Source organism: Alligator mississippiensis, chromosome 1 (assembly GCF_030867095.1).
Source record: "Alligator mississippiensis isolate rAllMis1 chromosome 1, rAllMis1, whole genome shotgun sequence".
In the NCBI taxonomy this organism is placed as follows: Eukaryota; Metazoa; Chordata; order Crocodylia; family Alligatoridae; genus Alligator; species Alligator mississippiensis.
Window position 1 is genome coordinate 47,481,622 of NC_081824.1, and position 21,134 is coordinate 47,502,755.

Genomic DNA, 21,134 nt, shown 5'->3' on the forward strand with positions numbered 1-21,134 from the left:
TCCATATAAAACATAATAAATCCATAGGGAGTCATTAAATATTATCTACCTTTGTAAATTTATAGCAGAAAGATTATATCCTAGAACATTATTGTGCTCATGCATCAAGTCTTAAACTTATTAGCGTTGTCAATCACAGGCTGTCAGATTTTCACCTCATCCACCAAATGACCCTGTTATTTTTCTGTCAAAACCAGGTTAAAACTGGTATATAGATATCAGCTGAGACTATGAAATATGTAAAGCTGCCAAGTCCCAGACAGGGGCTGAAGGGAAATTTGAAGGATACTGGAAGGAGTGTTGAAGTAATTAGTGCAATCAAAATAACACAGCCAATTACAATTGTCTAACTGCTTACCAAAAAAGGGCATGAACCTACAATGCCCTTGCAAATGCAGGGACAAGCTTATATATTACTTAGCTGAAGATGTTCACTTCTTTTCTTTTTTTTTTTTAATTCAGTCCAGGGGCCTACCTTGGCTTTTTCTGCCTTCCTAATTTTTCTGACATTCTTTTATGTCCTTGATTTTCCTGACCCCTTTGTAATATTATTTCTTTAAATAACTGAGGCACCTCTCTCAGGAACCCCAGGTTTCACTTTGTAAAGCTTTGATTTTGTTTTTCTGTGTTTTCAGCATCCAGCCATGTCTTTGACTTGAGTGTGCTCCCATGAATCCTCTTGGAGCATTCTGCTTAGCTGCAAATCCTACCATCTGTCCTGAGAACTGCTGAGTGCCCCTCCCTCAGGCCTTGCTCACACAAGATTGCATTGATTTTTAACTTAAATTGACCTTCAAACTGGTTTTACATAAATATTTACAGCACAAAAGGCCCACCCATGGGTGTACTTTTATTTAAACCAGTACATGCTTCATGTAGACAAGCCCTCTGTGGGTGAGTGACAGCTGCATTTCTGCAATTACTACCTGCCTACAGCTCCCTACCATCAAGGAAGAAAGACTGCTAAAGTGGCTAGGCCTTGTGCGCACCCCACTGCCATCTGAGGGGGGCCATGCTAGATAAAAATAATCTCCTCAAGGCTGTACTCTACATTGCAGTTATGTAGCAGTTTGAAGGTCTTGGAGATTTTAGTACCTTTTTCTCTTCTGAAGTATTAGGAACCGTTAAGGTGTAGATTCCGCTTGTTGTAAGTCCTGATTTGAATGCTTCAGCACAGTCTTTGAAACTGATTTGTTCTTCTTTTGCCACAAAGCTGCTCTTGGCTACTAAACAAAGAGAGAGAGACTTAGAAAACATGACATGAGGTTAAATAGCTGAAAAATTACTAAGGAGGCCTTTAAAAAAAAAGGTCCAGATTAAGGTTTCCTTGCAATAGAAACAACTAGACTGATGTAAAAGGCATAACATCTTTATATCAATAATTGTAGTGAGATAACAAGTTTTAGTTGTTTAGTCCTGAAGAGAAAGTTTTTTTCATTCTCTTAGTGATGAAAAACTCTTGTGATGTATTTTTAGTATGTAAGAACATTATTCAGATACAAATTAACTGCTTGGTAGGTATTGTTTTCTTTTAATATATTTGTATACTTAAGGAAAACAATTGAATATAATTCTTCCTTCAGTTAAGCAGTTTGAATTTCCCATAGCCCTCATTGGACCTACATAAAATTAACATCCACAAAGATATCTACACTCCTGTATTTACATCCTTTTCACATTATTCATGATGATAGCATGGAGATGCCTTTTGTGATCTTTCAGCTAGATGTGTGTTTATCATTACTGTATTAACTTATTTCAGTTTAAGAATAAGGTAACGTTGGATGAGGTAGATATACCATGAAATATATTTTCTTTTGATTAAGTAGAATTCAAAGCATAATGCCCCTCAGTGAAGAGACTACGTTCTTTCTTCACAGGATTGGGCCTATTCATACTTCTCTCCATATTTGTGAAAAATCATCTACTCTAATGCAAGGGGGTATACCGGGGCTATACCTTACAATGGTTAGTGGTCTCGGCACTGAGCAAGAACATTTCATCTCTGTACAGAGCTGAAGCTTACTGCAGTTGAGGGGGATTCTCAGTAAGGAACCCTTACTTTCTGGAATTCATTCATGTAAAGAATACTTCTAAATATAAGCCTGGCTATCTTAAGGAATAATATAAAACTTGTCCTTTTTTGCTCAGAATTTTATTAACTTCAGGTTTAGAGTTTCCGGCACTTAGTCAGATGGCTGGTTATCTGTATGTGACCCTTTATAGGTAGGTTCAGTGTGGAGGTAGTAGAGTAAATGTTGGCTATTTTGATGCAGACAGAGAAATATAATCAAACATTACAGTGGTAGGTGCTCTAGAAATGTATGCATGTAATACTTGATCAACGTTATAGATCTTTTCACTTTGTTTATTAACAATGTACTTGTTTACATAGTTTGCTTCTAATATAAAAATAACACATTCAACGTTTTAATGACTTTTCCACACCCTATTGTTTGTAAACTGTGTTAGACGCTTTCCCTACTAATTTTGTCTTTTTGGCAAACATTCATTATTTTTTCCATTCTTGATTTAATAGTATGGTAGCCAACACTTTGACTTGTTTACTTATTTGTGCACTAACATAATAGATAACATCAGCAGGAATGTGTACTACTTTAGGAATGATATTTAAGGAGGTAATATCCTATGCTGAGATCAAAACATGGAGTTGCAATTGGCTTTTTAAAAAATTACAAAATCATGCATCTCGAAGGCTTTGAAAAGCTTTTTTTTGTGATTTTAAAGTAAATCCCTTGTATTTGCAATCACACTCAGTAGTATTGTGCTCAGTGCTTCAGAATTGTGAAGTGTAATCAACAATTAACTACATCAGAATAGTTTCATTATCCACACTAAATAAAAGGTAGAAAATAGTGGGGCAGTATAAATATGTTCTTATTGACTGAGGGGTTTTTATTTTAAATTTTAAATGATCTTTAACAAACTGAGTGTTTGTTATCTCTAACAAAATTTAAAATTATCTTTAACAAACTCTTCTTCGGGCAGCAACTTTAAAAATATGGTAAAACTAAAAAAATGGTAAAATTAAAAAATTGTAAGTAATATTTTATTCTTATGTGTACGGATGTGTATATCAGTTATGAATACTGAAGTCATCTGCTCCTATCTTTCAATTATACTGAAAACTTTTCAGCAGGTTTCCATAGTGGTTTTAATCCCTGTGAACCTAATGGACAAGGTTTCTATAGTCTCATGGGTTTCATACTTGGATCCATAGCTGACCACTTTGTTGTAGCTCCATGTGTGACAAAATATGAAAATTATTAAATTAGCTACTTTGCTTTATTTGGGAATAACATGCAAGTAGTCATAAATTTCAGGTTACGACCAATGCACCCTTCTTAGTTAATGGCGGTGGCAAGAACATAAATCTGCCCCAAACTTGTCAGCTTGGTTGAGGTAGGTGAAGGGGTACTGGAGGCTGTTAAGAGCATCTGAGATGCTGAAATATTTGACATTTGAGGTGTCTGAAAGTTAAGTAGGAGGGGCTGAGTTGTAGCATTGTCCTGTGTGTGTACAGTGTACAAAAGCTGTGTACTTGCATGGGTGCTATTTGTAGTCTGTTGAATCTTGGGTCTATAGTCCCAAGTTGCATGCTGTGATCTTGTGAGGGAGGTTTGGGTCAGTACTGCTCCCCCTCTATCTCCGTTGCTTCCCTACTCCATCCAGTGTGAGGAGCAATGATAAGAGAGAGGCAGCCTGCCAAGTAGATCCTCACATTGGGACTTAGGCTAAGTACAGACAGTCAAAAAGCTTGAGGCTGAATTGGTTCAGCCTTTGCAGGTTAGTTTAAGATGCAAAGATTGAACCAATAAGCAAATGAACAAACATTCACTACTGATTCAGGAAAATGCAGCCACCTGCCTGCAATGGCTCAAGCCAGAAGCTGGGGGGGCTCTAGAGCATGGCTCTCTGGCATGTAGCCAGCATGAGCTGTGTGTTCATTTCCTCTTCTTGCTGTCCCTGAGGTCTCTGGGATTTGCAGTCCACAGACACAGCAGCAGAGCTCTGCAGGGCTGCTTATCAGGTACTCTGGGATTTACAGTCCCCAGTTGCAGCCAGCAATAAGTAAGTCAGCAGGGTAGGGCAGCTCTGTACTTGGGGGAAGGGGAGTTTAACCCCCTCCTTGGCCCTAAACCTCAGCCAGGGTTTGCTGGGGGTGGGGGAGGGGACGACAGTGAGCCAGCCCTCACTGCTCCAGCTAGGGAGCAGAGCACTGGGGCCAGCCCTGTTTTCTGGAGTAGACAACACAGCCCAGCCCAGGGGTGCAGAGCATGTTGGGATGCTAAGAGACTCTGATTTAACTTGAACCAGGGAGAGGAAACCAGAAGTTTCATAAACCGATTTGACCTAAGTCAGTTAAGTCTGATACTACATTCAACCAGGTCGATCTTAAACCAGTTTCAGCCATTTTGAAACTGGTTTATGTGTACTGAACTCATGTTCTGTTACAGGTTTAAACCAGTTTATGATCACTTAAACCAGTTTATGTGTAACTTCTGTCCCTAGCCTTAATAGCTAAGAGGGCTAGGGACAGATATTACATGTAAAACCCATTTAAGTGATCAGAATCTGGTTTAAACCTGTAACAGAACAGATGTTCAGTGCACATAAACCAGTTTGACAAAAACCTGGTTGAATGTAACATCAGACTTAACTGATTTGGGTCAAACCGGTTTATGCAATGTCTGTCCCAGACCCCTTCCTGGGTTAAGTTAAATCAGAGTCCTCCAGCATCCCAGCTACTTTGCAACTCTTGGCAGGGCTCTGATCTCTGCTCCCTGGTTGCAGCTTTGGCAGAGACTGCAGGTACAGCAAGGTCTGCCTAGCTGTCTCCCGTTCCACGCCCCCCTCACCACTCCCTACTCCCCTCTGCCATACACAGACACCTCTCAGCATTACCTAACATAACACATGCTGGCTACAGTCTGTGCTGTGGAAGACAAGACAAAGGCAGACAGGACAGTGTGAGCTTAGGGCTCTTTGGAGCTAATCAACAGGCCAGCTGGTAATGTCCCTCCATTCCTTCCTTGGAAAAAGTTGTTTAAGAAGAGCTTGAACTAATGAGAGAGGCTGTTGTTTTGCTGATGGGGTGATAAATGCTAACAATTCCCTGTGTAATTCCCTGCTGTGTAACTCAATCCTCTGTTATCAACAGTTGCGGGGGGAGGGGTTTATCCCCTCCCTAATCAGAGCATCCTGCTGGGGCCTGGCCACGACCTCCCTCCCCTGCCCAGCATAGCATTGTGGAAGGGAAGGGAGGTTTGCTCTAGCACCCCCCAGCTGCTAACCTGAGCCACTGCAGACGTATGCCTGCATTTCTTCAGTTCAGAGGGGATGTCTGTACTGTTCCAAACTGGTTTAGCCTAGCCAGGTTCGACTAACTTGCAAAGATTGAATCAATTCAAGCTCAGGCTTTTTGAATGTGTGTCCCTAGCTGAAGAGAAACAACAAACCCTGCTGTGCAAGTCATCTTGATGTCTAATGATTCTGTTTGACTGTAAGGATGTGTTATAGGGATGTCAGATGTCTAAGTGCCACATGAGATGCTCAAAATTTAACAGCCCTGTAGTTTTTTTGGATTTGGAGAACTGAGTTGGCATAGCTAAGCAATACAAATAATGGAAGATAAACCAGATATTGTTGAAAACAGATATACAGATTATTTTTTTCATTGGCTAATGGAATTATCTCTTCAGGATAAATCTTAAATCATATAGTGCATCGAACAATTAAACTCTGCATTAAATACAGTGTGTTTTTGAGGCGCTGAAGCAGGAAAGTGACTACTTTTTAGACCAGCATCTAATGGTATACAGACTAGCCATATCTGTGCATTACTTACAGTTTGGTGTAGATATCATGGTAAGCAAGTTGTGAACAGTCTCCATCAGATCATGTTGCTGTTTTTGCAGAACTGAATTGTTTACTGTGGCTGTGACTAACTGCTTTTCTAGTTCCTCTATTATAGAATTTTGTCTTGATACCAGTGCTTGAAGTTGATTTTTTTCTTCTTTTATTGACTGTAGCTGAAGTGTGTGCTTGTCTTCCATCTCAAGAACTTTTTTTTCTAGAAGGCTAATAAAAATAATATAGTTAGGGTCTCAACAAAGTATTTCTATGTTTATAGCTGACAAAAAAAGAGTATTGAGCCTGTTGCAAAAGTTTTGTCCATCTTTATAAAAAAAGTTTTATTTTGATTTCTTCTGAAGATAATCTGCAGAGGAAGTTATACATGTGGTATGTAGAATGCTGTGAGTTGCACTTAATTCAGTGTTCATTGAACATTAATATGTATTAAATGTTTTTAAAGGATGAACAATATTGGATTTTTTTCTGTTAGAAAAGAAGTAACACTTTTAGTATTTAGCTGAATTCTTCCATGTTTTAGTAAAGATATGGTGGTCTCTGGTCTGGTAACTGGTAGAAAAATATAGTGACATTTTAAAATTCAGTATTATTTTGCTTCCATACTTATTTGTATTAAGATGGTAGATACAACCTTCAGGGAGTACACACAAATATAGCAGGGCAACAGATACAAATGTCAAAACATCTTACATTTTTTTGAGCTAATGTTCTTTAAAAATTAAAAGTACTATACACATATGATTCTCATTAAAAAAAAGATGTCTTCGATGTAAGAGAAAACTCTCTGTTCTTGCTACTTTTATATTCCTCTGTAAATTATTTACTATTACAAGTAAAATAGAACCCTGAGGTTTGACACTTATGTTTTATTCATGTTGGGAAATAATTTGTTCTGCATTATAATGCCCCTTCAGGATGATTCCTTTAACAATGTAGGGATTTAAACTGGTTAAATAAAAATATACCACATTTGCTGCATAGCAAGTAGGTATGGATACAGGAAGAATAATGGGTGCTTTTACTCCTAGCTCTCAGCAAATTGAAATTGTGGGAACTTGGGACGTGAATAAGATCAGTCTGATGGACTAGATATGACAGAATAAGCTATTTCCATGATCTGATCATCAAAAAGCTATCCTATTACACAATAAAGTAGCAATTGTGAGCCTAAGATAATTTTGTATTTTAGTTACAAAGAAACAAATTTCCATTGGAATAGGTTAGATAGCAGATAGTCCTATATTTCAACATCCAGTGGATAGATCTAGAATAGAATCTCTATCCTGACTGCAGTCAACATTTCCAAAAGTAATTCTGTTTTTACATGCAATCTAAATAAAGTCTTAGGTGTCTAAATTCCACTCGTTTGAGTCCATAACTGAGATCCTGAAAATCACTGTTTGCCTGCTGCCTAGGGCTGTGCAAAACGACTATGTTTTGTTTCGGTTTTGGATTTGGCATTTCAGAGGGACAGTGATTCATTTCAGTGTTTTGGATTACTGTCCCATTTCAATTTGGCTGAATCTGTTTCGGAGTCTTGATGCTGTTTCGGCCATAGGCTATAATGGGGAATCACTAAAATGCCTATAACTTTGTAATTTCTTTCCTGATTCGAATGAAAATTGCAGGGATGATAGCCCCTTATGGGGGCACAAAGCTCACCAAGTTTCAAGGAGAGAGGTGCAGGAGTTTTTGTGAAATTGCACCTCAAACTGTTTAGAGCAAAACTAGTATCACTTGCTGGCAGCAGCAGCATACTGTCATCCTGCACGCATATCTGGGAGCTGCGCCTCTGGGAGGAGTCTGACACAGCCCTGCAGCCCTCCCAGGGGGTGCAGACCACTGAATCTGCATGTAGGATGATAGCAGGCTGCTACTGCCAGCTGGGGCCAGTGCCAGCACTAGGTTCTTCCTGGTGCTCAGCGCAGGCTGTGCCAGGGAGACTCAGGTGCTGGCGCTGGCCCCAGCCAGCAGCAGCAGCATGCTGTCATCTGCATGCTCTGCAGCTGGTGAGTGCAGAGCTTTTTTAAAAAAAGAAATCCACACACTCAACGGCTCTGGCAGCAGCAATTAGGGCCTCTGAGTGCTCGTGGCAGAGCTCCCTCTCAGTGCAGGGCAGCGGAGATTTCTCCCCCCGCCTGGCACCCGCAGGGCAGCAGCACCATTGCATGGGTACAGCGCAGCTTGACAGGGCACAGCACACTGTCCTGGAGCTGGGGCAGATCCACCTGTCAGCCGGAGCTCCTGGTTCAATTCCCCAGCTCTCTGATCTTTCCTCCAGCTCTTCCCGGGGGGGCGTGGCCCCCGGATCTGTGCTTGAGGTTTCAGCAGGCTGCTGCTGCCAACTGCAGAAATAGCCCATTGCTGCCGCCATGCCCCACTGGCAGTGGAAGCCTGCCATCATCCCGCATCATCTGGTTGGCCTGCGCTCCTTGGGAAGAGCTGGGTGAAGCAATCGGGGAGCTGGGGAATTGAAGTGGGATTCCCCCAACTCCTGGGTCGATTCCCCAGCTTCCTGTTCGATTCCCGAGCTCAATTCCCCAGCCTCCAGTTCAAATTCCCCAGCTTTCTGATCATTCCCTCAGCTCTTCCTGGGGGACGCGGACCCCCGGATCTGCACACCGGGTTTTAGCAGGCTGCCGCTGCAGGCTGGGGCCAGTGGCAGCACCACAGTCTTTCCAGCGCTCGGTGTGGGCTGCACCACGTGTCTGCCACTGTCCACAGGCTGCAGCAGCAGCCTGCTGAAACCCTGTACTCAGATCAGGGGGCCATGCCACCTGGGAAGAGCTCGAGAAATGATCAGAGACCTGGGGGAAGCATCAGAGAGCTGGGGAATCAAACCAGGAGCTACATCTCAATATCAGAGCAGTCTTTTCCTGCTCTTTTCCCTCCCTCTTCTTAGTTTTTGTTTCCCTGAAAGACCAACTCCAAAACTCTGAAATTCTTAGGAATGTTTCCAAAATGTTTCAGAGCCTTCTGATTCATTTTGGAGCTGTTTTGGAGGCTTCCATTTCAATTTGGATTCAGTGTTTCAGGTGCCAAAATGGCCCAAAACACCTCCAAAATGAAATGGCGGCCTAAATTTCATGCAGCACTAAAGCTGCCTAGCCTTAGAGATGCCTAAACTTCAGCGCACGTGAGTGTTTTATTTGAAAGTTCTGTTTCTACAGGTGCTCATTAGTAGTCTTGACAGGGCTGACTAGATCAGTTCCAGCCTCATTCCAAAGTCCAATCAGTTTTCAAAACCTAGGTGTTTCTCTACCAGTCTCCCCTGAAAATGTCAATCCAGTAGGCATTGCCAGATCAGAGTCCATGAAAAATGTTCTAGGACCTCCACTTTCTTTTAAAACATGGCTACAAAAGGAAGTTGAGGAAGCAAGTGGTTAGAGCACTTGCACAGGATATGCAAAACCCGGGTTCAGCCCCCACCTCGAAGAGGATTCAAGCCAGCGTCTCCCTGGTGAGTTCCTTACTCACCAAGTTATTGGCTGTTTTGGGGAGAACAAGAAGGAACAAAACTTTTTACCTTCACAAATAGGGCACTCACAGAGGAAGAGTCTCTGCTTCAAGGTCATTTTCTGCATATTATGTGAAACAGTTGTTGAAAAAAAGGTATAAGCCATCATTAGAGAAGGTAGAGAAGTTGAGGTAAGCAAGGTGACTGAACTCCAGAGACAGGTAGGATTTTAAGACACACGTCCTGTCTTCAGCATTTCCTTATGGATAACTCTAGACAGGTCTCTGTTCAGAATGCAGACCTTAAAGCTGGCCCCTGTTCAGCCTGCAATATGCTTAGGATCCAGTTCTGTATTGTGTAAGTCTTTCTGTGGCAAGGTACCTAACACATTTAGCATTTCAGTCTAGGAGCCACATTTCTGTAAGGTAAATTTTGAAACACTGAGTGTTGCAGTGCCTGAATTCCATTTTAGATATAGCCTTTAAGAGCCTACATCTCATTAAAAACTAGTTCGGCTTGGACTCCTAAGTGCCAAGTTATTTTTGACAATTCAATATGGGTTGCTAAATAGCATGTTTTTTGAAAAAATTTCCCTTAAGGCAACAAGAAATGCACAGCAAAAGCTTTGTTATCCGGCACCCATGGGGAATGGGGTGTGCCAGATAACAAAATATGCCGGTTAATTGAGAGGCCTGAACAGGCATCTTTGCCTGTTTGGACCGGCATTTCTCCTGCCATGTCCAGGGCATTGCCATCCTCCCGCTGCATTGCCAACCCTCCCGCAGGCCCCGCGCAGCCTGCTATGCCCCAGATCATGGGGGCTTAGCAGCGCAGACTGCTTTGCCCCAGGTCGTGGGGGCTCAGTGAGACCGGAAGTGCCACGGTGGGCACTTCTGGTTTCACTTTTACCTTACAAGCCGACATGCCAGATAATAGAGCATGCCAGCTTGTAAGGTTTCAGTTAAGGCAGCTTTTACAACATCCCAGCATCTACCTTCACGCTCCCAACATGCACTTTCATGTGACAGTATCACATGGAACTGCCTAAGACAGTTTACACCAACATGTGGTTCACCTGTCTTGTCTTTTTAAGTGTGGATGTTATACTTGGCTGTAAGCCTCATACAGTAAGGCAGTCAGTCAAGCTTTTATTCCAGAGCCTTGTCATTAGTTCAGAGATGACTGGCCACTTGGGGCATAGGATCCACCTGAATGACAGGGGCTGCATGCTAACAACGGCTGCCCTCCTTGTATCTTGCTAAATTATATTAAATAAAATTGTGTCCTCTTTATCCAAACAAGTGTTCCAGCCTGTTTTTAAACTGCAAGCTGCTGTGTGTCAATAACTAGTGTAACAATCAAGAAAAAAAATTGATCATGTGTATTCACAAAGGGAACTACCGTGAAATGGTAGTTGTCCTGTTTTCCCTTAAATGCAACATTTTGCTGCAAAAACAATGACATTAGATACATTACTGACCTCATTTTGAGGGTTTTTTTCCAGATAACATTCAGAGAGATGGAGCAGAGGGAAATGGGGGGGGTCATTGGCTCTGTGTGATAATACTTTTATTTTAGTCCCAGTAATGCATTTATCTTCATCCTAAAACAGACCTCTGAACTTTGGCACATTTATGATTTCATGAAAACAGATGGTATTTCCTTTATTGATCACAGGGGAAAACTAATAATTTCCTATTTAAAAACGGTTGGGCAGTATGCAGAGCAGAAAGCCCCCATTGAAATAAATCAGTTGCCCAAAATTAAGATTTCATTAAATTTGTGGTTAATTCTAATACTCTGACATACGGAAGTAAAGCAAAAGTGAGGAATTGGATTTACACAATACAGTTACATTCTGAGGAACAATAATTCATTAATGAAACTGATCATTCATAATATAATCAGATTTACTAAATCTGTTGTTAGGACATAATAGAATTTCTACTTCTACATATGCGGGTCTTCACTTTTTTTTTCTTTTGATAAAGTTTTGCAGTTTTAGGGAGAGGGGGACAAGGAGAGTTAATTTCATTGGGCAAGGCCAATAGTTGGCTACAACTAATTACCTGATACTGCCAAGTATTGTTATTTTTATATTGTAAATCATTGGTTTCTAAATGCTATGATAAGTATGATCACAGGTCAATGGAAATCTGCAAGAAATGTAAAGCTTGACAGTGATCCATTGGTCATAAAGTCTGGGAACTATTGTTTTAGACGTTACATATGGTTCCAATTTTATTTTTGTTTGTTTTTCTCAGCTATATTGTCATTCTAGCTTTTTATGTTTATAAAATACAGGAGTGTAGCTTATTTCTTCATTAAGTAAGGATTTCTCAAATTGGTTGAAACAATTGTTTTCCCACAAGCAAATGCCTAAAACTGTTTTAAAAAAAGACAATTTAGCAGAGAAATCTTTGGATAGGTATAGCAATATTACCTGTTTTTTTCTTGCAATTTGGTTATCTCATTGGTCTGATCTGAAATCTGCCTTTCTAATTTGTTTGTTGAGAGAGAATGTTCCAGAAGCTGAAGTTCAAGTCTTGTTGTCTGGTTTAACACCTACATTTAAAAAAAAAAACAACAAACATATAGGCATCTCTGAAAATGGTAAAGTCTAATTTAACTGTACTTTTTAAAGTCAGTGGTTATCACATATAGAAAATAAAATATTTGAAAAAAATATGCACAAACATGCATGCATACAGTACCAATTTGGGCATTAATGCATATAGTATTATTGTAAAAAATGCTCAGAATTATATTTGTATAGTGAACAAATAAACCTATAATACTGTGATTTATATTTCAAGTTATCTTGGGCAATGTTTTAATGGTAAACCACATTTGTGAATAATGTTCAAAATTACTGTGTCTTTAAGCTGTTGTCACAGATTGTTTCCCTTTATGGTAATTAGATAACAACATCAGTATGAGAAATTATGGTATTAGTTCATTAAAGAATAATTTCATATGCAATATTTTTGTTATTCTGGTACTGAAATAAATGTTACATATGTTAGTATCACCAGGTGAAATCACAGCCCCATTGAAATCATTGATTTTTCTCTTTGACTGCAGCGGTGCCAGTGAAATTAGGAAATATTTTTTTAAATGTTTGAATTAGATGAAGTGTTTACCAAACAATTTTTTTCCTATACTCACTTGACAGCTTAAGGTTTGAGAAGGAAATAATTTACACAAATCCCGTTTTTCCTCCAAAGTTCTATCCATTAATGCAGAAACAATGATATCATTTGAAGTGGAAAATGACTTTTACTTTGACTTGCATTACATTTTGATGCATGTTCTCTAGAAAATATTTTTTCGTTGTGTCAAAACAGCTTTTTTAATTCATCAGAATTTGGCTTTAGTAGACAGGAAGAATTGATTACTCACATCCTTTGTGTTAAACAGTCATTCAGGACATGATTTCACACTGAGGTGTAATTGAAAATTATTGCCAAAGTTAAGTGTCCTTGAGACAGCAATTGTTTGGTTAATTTCCTTATGTTGTTCATTAAGCCCTTAACCTAGTCACCGGTAACTTCACGGAGCAAAAGAAGGTTCCAGTGATAATATTGTTCCTAAACAAAAACTACAGGTAAAGTCTAGAAAGACTTTGCTTTGAAAGAATAAATATATTTCTCTTTTAGCTTATCAAAAAAAACTAACAAAAAACTCACTGAGCCTCTTAAAAAAAGGCTTTTTAATGGTAAAACTGTAAAGGTAGATTTAAGATGTTTGCATTTATTTCTCCTGAGTGCAGTGTGTACACATGTGCCCGGCAGTTCTTCATGTTGAGTTGGGGCAAAGTAGCCCCAGGCTGGCAGGTGGCCTGGGGGGGGGGGAAGTCACCCCGGACTCTGAGTGAAAGTGTCAGGGATGGCTAGGGTACGAGGGTGCCACAGTGTAGGGCTAGCCAGCAGGTAGCCCCTGCACTATAGCACCTTTGTACCCCAGCCAGCCCCGATCACCATCTTCATGTGTGTTGTAGTACACTTAATAACTCTGCTGTAGGGTAGTACTTGTCCTACTGGTACTATCCTATGATGGAGTTAATTAATTTACTGCACCCTAATATAGGTGCATGTGTAGATGGTGACACTTTCTACTGTGGAGCTAATTAGTCAATACTGCAGTAAAGTGCATGTGTGGAAACACCCAGTGTCAACCTCGTACATTTTATAGATGCAGAATGACTTACATAACAACTTGTGTAGTAAAGATTTGAGTTAATATTTATACAATATTTTGAACATATAAAACATCAAATGCTATATATTATTTTAGTATCTGTTCGAGAATCTTCCCACCAGGATAAGAGAAATCTACAGAATACACATTTTCCTTCAATTAGACTTATCATTAACTTGAAGAGTAGGATAGATCAACACTTTTTTGTTTGTTGAGGCATTAAAAAAATCAGTCACTGATAAAGCTGCCTGCTACCAAGCAGACATTTAAATGCTTTTCAATTAAAGCAATTATAAAGGATATGCTTTTTTCAATTAATTTTTTAATAACTTTTGTCACATACTATGTGTAAAGGGAGTGAAGTGTCAAGCTTTATCTTTCGTTTTGGATAATTAACTAGTCATTTGATTTTGAGGCTTCTAACCAATGCTGGAATTCTGGAAAGTTTTTCCCGTCATAGTATGGGAACTTTTAATTTCCTTTAAGGAACCACAATTGAAGTGGGACTTTCACATTGAAGTCAACTTGAAAAAATGTTGCAATTTTCTTTTCCAGTAGCTTCATAATTCCTTAGCCTTTCTCCCACTCATTTCATCTCCTTTTGATTTATCCCTCCATGAAATCATAATGATATACTCATTACAGTAGTGCCTTAACATGGAAATGACTACTATTATCCCATTGCAGCGTCTGTAGGAAGAGAATGAGCTTTCAAGAAAACGCTAAGGATAAGTACAGACAGTCAAAAAGCCCAAAGCTGAATCAATTCAATCTTTCAAGTTAGTCTAAGCTGCAAAGATTGAACCAATAAGCAGGTGAACAGACATTCACTTTTGATACCACAAATGCAGCCACATGCCTGCAGTGGCCCAGGCAAGATGCCAGGGAATGCTAGAGCATGCCTCCCTGCTCTGCTGGAGCAGACAGCTTAGGCCAAAGCTACGCTGCCCACCCTGCAAGGGGGGAGTGCAGAGGTTTGTGGGGGAGGTTAAAAACACTCCTAGGATGCTGAGGAAATGTGAATTAACTTGAATCTGGAGGTGATCTGGGACAGAAATTCAATACACTGATTTAACATAAATCAGCTAAGTCTGATATTACATCCCTCCAGGTTTATCTTAAGCCAGTTTTGGCCATTTTGAAAGCAGTTTACATGTACTGAGCTTCTGTTGTGTTGCAGGTTTTCAATCATTTATACTGGCTTATGTGTAATTTCTGCTCCTAGCCTAAGGGTACTGAGAGATGAGTGGGGAGGAAAGCAGCGCTTTACCAGAAGAGGAATCATGTCAGTTTGACCTGTCTCCCCAGTGTCTGTATAGTTCAGGTGCTTCAGCAGGGGTTTTTCGGTGCTTTTGTCTAGTACCTGATTCAATCAACTAGATTAAATTAGATAAAAGCACCAAAAAGCCCCGCTGAAGCACCTGAGCTATACAGATGCTGGGCAAGTCGGGTCAAACTGATGCGATTTCTCTTTTGGGCATGCACTGCACTTGGTTCAGCGGCACACCGAGCTGAAAGTAAAATGCTGTTTTGTTTTGTTTTGTTTAGTTTAGTTTAGATATGATTTTTTCCATGTATGCAAGACCCTAACTGGTGATGCCTATTAGCACTCATAGGCCAAGCACTTAGAGCAGAGTCAGGATAGAAAGAGGCTATGAAATCCCATTTTACATATATCACTCTCTTACTTAGTTATGACTTGGGCATATATTGATATTTTAAGTGAGTTATTTACTTAAGAAAAATATGACTGACATTTGAAAGTTCCTTGCTAAAACAGTGTTCTCCAAGAACCTGCTGCAGTTCCCACTGAAGTCAATAGGAATCTTTTTATTGATTTTTTTGGTGGTCTTGGCATGAGGTCCTAGATCAGCAAATATTAATACCCTCTTAGGCTATGATACAGCTGTGGATTAACCTGTTTGTCTTGTAACTCTTGAATTATAATCTCATTGCTGCTTTATGGAATTGTAAAACTGTGCTTCATTGTGTTACGTGTCATGGCAGCTCTTTGGGGCTCAGAAGCATTTTTTTTAGAAATTCATTACTTACTTGTGCTTCAACATCTGTTAATTTGCGGGTCTGTTCAGCTGTTTGGTTTAATAGGTTTGTGCCTATTTCAATCATTACTGCAGTCTGGTTCTGCACTGCGTTTTGCTGGATCTCTACCATTTCTTTCTTCATATTGTCTTGGATGTAATTCTCAAGCTACGTGGGGAAGGAAAGAGAGAAGATAGTTGCATTCCTTAAAAGTGTGTGTGGGGGGTGGGGGTTAAGAGTACAATCAGCATGCTGGAAAGCTTGCTAGATAAATTTGCTCTCAGATCTATGATACTCTTTTTTTTTTTTTTGAAGAATTTCCCAACATTGTTAACACCAGGTCAGCTCCACCAGCGGGAGCACAAACAAAGGCAAGGAACTTGTGGGTAACTGTTGTAACCCCTGTTCTAGACAGGCTTAGAAGAAACATTGGTTTAAATACTGGCAATCCTTTAGAACCTGGTCTATGCTAGCACTCCCACCATTGTTACCAGCAGAGGAGCTGTGCAAACAGTAGCAATGATGAGATTTGTTTTTCCTTAAGACAAAGGCCTAAGAGTTTAGTCACCTTCCTGCATCAGGACTTCAGAAATATTTTCAGCAGCTTTCTTTTACTCACACAATTAGAATTCAAAGAAGCTTGATATAATGTATATATCAACCAAAGAGCTGTAACAGTAAGGCAAACCACTTTCCTGACTCTAAACACCTCATTTGTAAAAGTGTAAAAGCAGCTGAAAAACATTTGGCTGCAAGGCTAAATGGAGTTTTTGCAAAGCTATAGATTTCTAATGTGCTATACCAACTATAGAAAAAAAATTGTTTTTTCAAATGTTGAGGAATGTAAAGTATAAAGGGATAAAATAATAATTTTAAAATGCCTTTGTTAAGATCTGAAAGCTATTGCACTCTTTTTGAAAATTATAAAAAGAACAAATAGAAGTCAGCATCTCCAAACTGCCTTCCAAAATTTCAGGAACTCCTACAGTGTAGGCACAAATGTTGCTGTCTATGCAACACCTTACTAAGTATCAGTATTTGTTCTGAGAGCTTAAATAAACATTCCCTCTTCCAGAAAAAAAATCTAGGAGAGAGCTGGGTGGCTTAACAAAACCTCCTGTGATCAAATATATTGCTTTCACAGATTGTCTTTGAGAATAGCATAATGAATGCCAGACCTACTGATAAAAATTGTTATGGTATAGTCATGCTGGTTAGGTGATTGATTTGATATATTTTTATGCCGCAGACATTATTCTGTAGCAGAAGCCCTAACATGTTAGTTATATCAACAGCAATGGGCACTTGTTGGTATAACATTTCTCTGAGGTCTGGGACGGACATTGCATAAACCGGTTTGAGCCAAATCAGTTAAGTCTGATACTGCATTCAACCAGGTTTATCTCAAACCGTTTCAGCCATTTTTGAACTGGTTTAATTGCACTGAACATCTGTTCTGTTACAGGTTTAAACAAGTTTCTGATCACTTAAACCGGTTTATGTTTAATGTCTGTTCCTAGCCTGAGGAACCAGAATAAACTGCATCAGCAAAAAGCAGCATTGAATAGTAAACCAGTAAACCTTTTGTGATTAGGTCTAGGTCAGAGTTTCCTAACCTAAAATTGTTAAAAACAACAGATCTCACAATCCACACTGGCTTTTCTAAGGAGAAGTACCCTCTTTAGTCTGAAACAGAGAGACTGGAAATATATGTGGCTAGAGCAGGGATGAGGCCTCGATCTGTAAAAGCGGTACATTCAGAAAACTCCAGTTACCCTTAGGTAATTTTTTTACCTTTTGTGAAACTGATCTTATTAATCCTGTACCTACAAACTAGTGAACAGTGAATCTCTAACACAAGGAGGGCTGCAGAATAAATTAGTCTAATGCTGCTTTTTCAAAGTGAGAATCCAACCTGGTCTCTGTCGTAGAATAGTAATACAAGTAGATACCTTGCAGATACTATGTTTGGGAGCTTTTTCAAGGTAAGACTTCATGTTACAATAGCTTTGGAATCATCTAGGATTCAGAAAAAACATGCTATAACTTGATGCATATTTACAAACAGGATAATGGCTAATAATTACTAATTACTGACAAAATAATTAGAATTAAGCTACTTAAAATGCAAAACAGCAGACCATAATCACAAGACAGGAAATGAGGGAACAGGTTGATGTGTCTCTGATATGAAAAGTTATCTAAAATTAAATATGTGTACCTCACTTAATTGTTTTAACTATCTAAAAGCTGGGCAGGTTGCTACTCAGCTTCAGGGAAATAAGAAAAAAGTCTTATGTTTTAATTCACTGTTACACTATTCAGCAATAGAGATCTGTCTTCTCATTGGCAAAACTACCACATTACCATTTCTATCGGCATAGATATTTGCACCTGAAATACCGCCCCAGTGAGCAACATGTTTTTTTTTTGTGCCTCACAAAGAAATTGCTTTCAAAGAGTGCCAAATGAAACGATAGTCTGAATTAAGAACATTGTACATATACAAACACATTTTTAAATGAACTCCAGAAGTGTTTTTTTATCATTTGGTTCAAGCCAACAGTTTTTCACCAGAGTGGTCAAAATTGCAACATAGCTTTTTTATTACTAAATTCCAGCATTTTCTTGTAGCTTGATGCACTACATTGCACTGAAGCAGAGACTTCAGCCCAGCACTGGTATGTAATGCAGGGGTGTCAGACAGTCTGGATCCTGTCCATGGACCTGTGTCATCTGGCCCACAGGTCATAGTGGGACGAGGGATTACGATGTGAGACAAGCAAGGGCAGGTCTGCCAACTAAGTCAGGGACATGGAGTATCATGTACGTTGGTTACTCCATTGGGTAGGAGGGGGTGAGCAATAGCTGTATTAACCCCCATGTCTCCTGCCACTATTTGTTCAGATTTGACCTTTGAGAAGGATTGTGAGAAGCCCTGCAATCTGGATTCTCCCCACAAGGAACCCCACAATCTAGATCTGGCCTGCAAGGAGCATTATGGTCCAGATCTGGCCCAGGGGTTGGGGCAAGTCAGAGGTGAGTTTGACACCCCGATCTAATGGTTTCAATATAGGTTTTTATCCTCAGACTCTGTACCTGCTACATAGATAGATGTATTTATTGTACAGGTGAGTTATAAGGATTTAGGCACTAATATTTACAAAGCATGGTAAAGACAAAGTACTTTACTTTTTATATGTCCCTTTGCACAATTAAGATCACACTTCATTCTACAGGATCAAGCTTTTGGTGTTTTTGGTGTAGCTGCTTCTCTGAGTTTATTGCTTCTATCTGTTCTTAGTTTTCAAAAACTTTTCTAGCGGAGAAGGATTGATTTTGATCAACTATATCACTCTCTCAGAAATGTGAAAGCGTCGATTACTTGATGTCATGTTCCTCTTTTGTATTGAGAATAAGATGTTTGCCTGAAATTTCTCTAGCAATTAACTTGAGATATTGAATGTTACAGTTTTAAAAAGCAGTAAGTCAGCACCTGAGCATCTAATTTTAAGTAGATGCACTGCTAACAAAACCAGCAACGTCTAATTAAAAATAGCCACTGCTCTAGAGGACTGGAGACTAGCACAATTAATGTTATTTAAAAACAAAAATATAGACATAATTTTTGTGCATGAACCACTTGTTGGATTTTAAATAAATTTATCAATCTGGATATAGGACCTGGGCCTTATAGACCTAAAGCAAAGACCTCTGCTCAGTATGCATCTGTTTGAAAAGAAAAACAAAGATACTTAGAATACATTAGGAAGGAGGTAATGCATATTGCAAAGCCTTTTACAATGATTCTGTATAGATCAATGGTGTGTGTAGTACAGGCCTCCTCAATTCAAAAAGGACATTGCAGAAATACAGGAAGTTCATAGGCAAACTATCAGACTGCTCAGAGACATTTTTTTTTGCATGAAGAGAGGTAGATAAGATGGTGATGATTTTAAGAAACAAAGAAAAACAGCGGTTGTGTAAAAGTAAATAGAAGGTAAAAAACAGGTAGACTAGAACCTTTTTGTTCCTTGTATAAATACAAAAAATACCTTTCAAGCAATTAAGAGGTCAAACAAGTAATTAAAATAATTGTGGAATGGATATTAAACACCAATGTTTCAGTGTTTGTGCCTCAGTGCCAATCTGCCAGCCATGAGGATGAGCCATAAATCACTCCTGAAATTAGGACTAAGTTTCATAAATTACACAAAGGCAAGATTTTTTTGTGGTATCTTAATTGGAGCCTGAGGAAGGGACTTGATACCCAGAAGCTTATCCAGGAACTCTCCCAACTATACAGTTGCCCCAATAAAAGATATCACAAAAACTCCTTGACTCTTGGACATTTCCTGAACTATCATGACTACAACACTCCGGAGCAACTACTAAAGTACATAAGCACTTTAAAAATTTTTAGCTATTGTTGCTATCCCCCAAACCAAAGTTTATAAGCATAGTGAAATGAGCAACAGCTAGACTTGACATGCAAAACAGTTAAAATATGTAAATGCACCCCAACAAGTGTAACTCAATCCTGTTGTGAAACTATGCTAACTCAGTGTTTACGATTTAAGGCACTTCGCTGTTCCTGGTGCAGATTCAGTAGTACAGATGTATTTGTTTGCATGACCAATGTGCACATTTTCATATCTTAACATGCTTTCATTTCTTTGAAGTGTAAGAATCTGGAATTCTGACTGTATAATGCTTGATTTTGCATATAATTAACATCCCTCTTTGTGTTACCCTAAATTCCTGAGATGTTCTCTCAACTCCATTTTTTACATACTTCACTGCTATCTTTTTGGCCTTTTTTAATTTAAAGTATTCAGCAAGAAATTCTGAGCATGTAATCACATGATATATCTAATGATTTGAAGATATAAAGTATAAACACACAAACTTTTTTATAACATTTACAGCCAGATTTACTGATGTACTCTGGCTGCTTTATTGTACTCTGGAGCAATATGAAGCTGCCAGAGCATGCTGGCTGGTTAAGCTGAGTTTGTGGCTACTTTGCTTTACTGCAGTGGAATTCAGCTTTCTAGAGAGGCAAGCTGCATGCTTGTGACCTGGCCATACCATGGGCCACCACTCCCCTCCAGTGGGGGAGAGAGGGGCTGCCAGTGTCAGAGGGAGAGGAGAAGGAGAGTTTACCTCTAGGCAGTGTAGGGGGTCAGTGGCACAACGCATGGTGAGAAAGGGGATATGCTAGAACAAGCTGCTTGCTGCTGATACCCCCCCACCCTTGCTGCAGTCTGGATCCAGTCTATAGGCTATTGGTTGAGTGCCACGGCTTTACTGGATTCATACAAAGCTACATGACAGACATTAATTGGTGAGCCCTATCATATAGTCTCTTCCATAAACTCATCCAGTTCAGTCTTTGGGGCTAAGTACAGACTGTCAAAAAGTCTGAAGCAAAATTGGTCCAATCTTTCCAGGTTTCTTTAAGCTGTGTAGCTTGAACCAATAATGAACTGAACTCATGTTTAAATTTTACCTGAGAAAGGCAGGTGGAGGCCTGCACTGG

General features: G+C 39.5%; 2 protein-coding genes across 9 annotated transcripts in view; one reads left to right on the forward strand and one right to left on the reverse strand.

Moving 5' to 3' along the window:
- Nucleotides 1-21,134, forward strand: part of MCPH1 (microcephalin 1) — a 228,582-nt gene that overhangs the window by 86,708 nt on the left and 120,740 nt on the right. The window lies entirely within an intron of this gene.
- The window catches only part of ANGPT2 (angiopoietin 2), a 67,698-nt gene that overhangs the window by 21,184 nt on the left and 25,380 nt on the right, over nucleotides 1-21,134 (reverse strand). The window contains exons 2-5 of one of the 4 annotated variants that reach the window (XM_014604170.3): nucleotides 15,605-15,760; nucleotides 11,796-11,917; nucleotides 5,870-6,102; nucleotides 1,096-1,223 (exon numbers count right to left, since the gene is read on the reverse strand). In XM_014604170.3, coding sequence (XP_014459656.1) covers nucleotides 1,096-1,223; nucleotides 5,870-6,102; nucleotides 11,796-11,917; nucleotides 15,605-15,760 — 639 coding nt within the window. Of the gene's footprint in view, nucleotides 1-1,095; nucleotides 1,227-5,869; nucleotides 6,103-11,795; nucleotides 11,918-15,604; nucleotides 15,761-21,134 lie in introns of all 4 variants that reach the window. The other 3 variants (XM_006274843.4, XM_059730263.1, XM_006274844.4) reach the window with 3 other exon arrangements.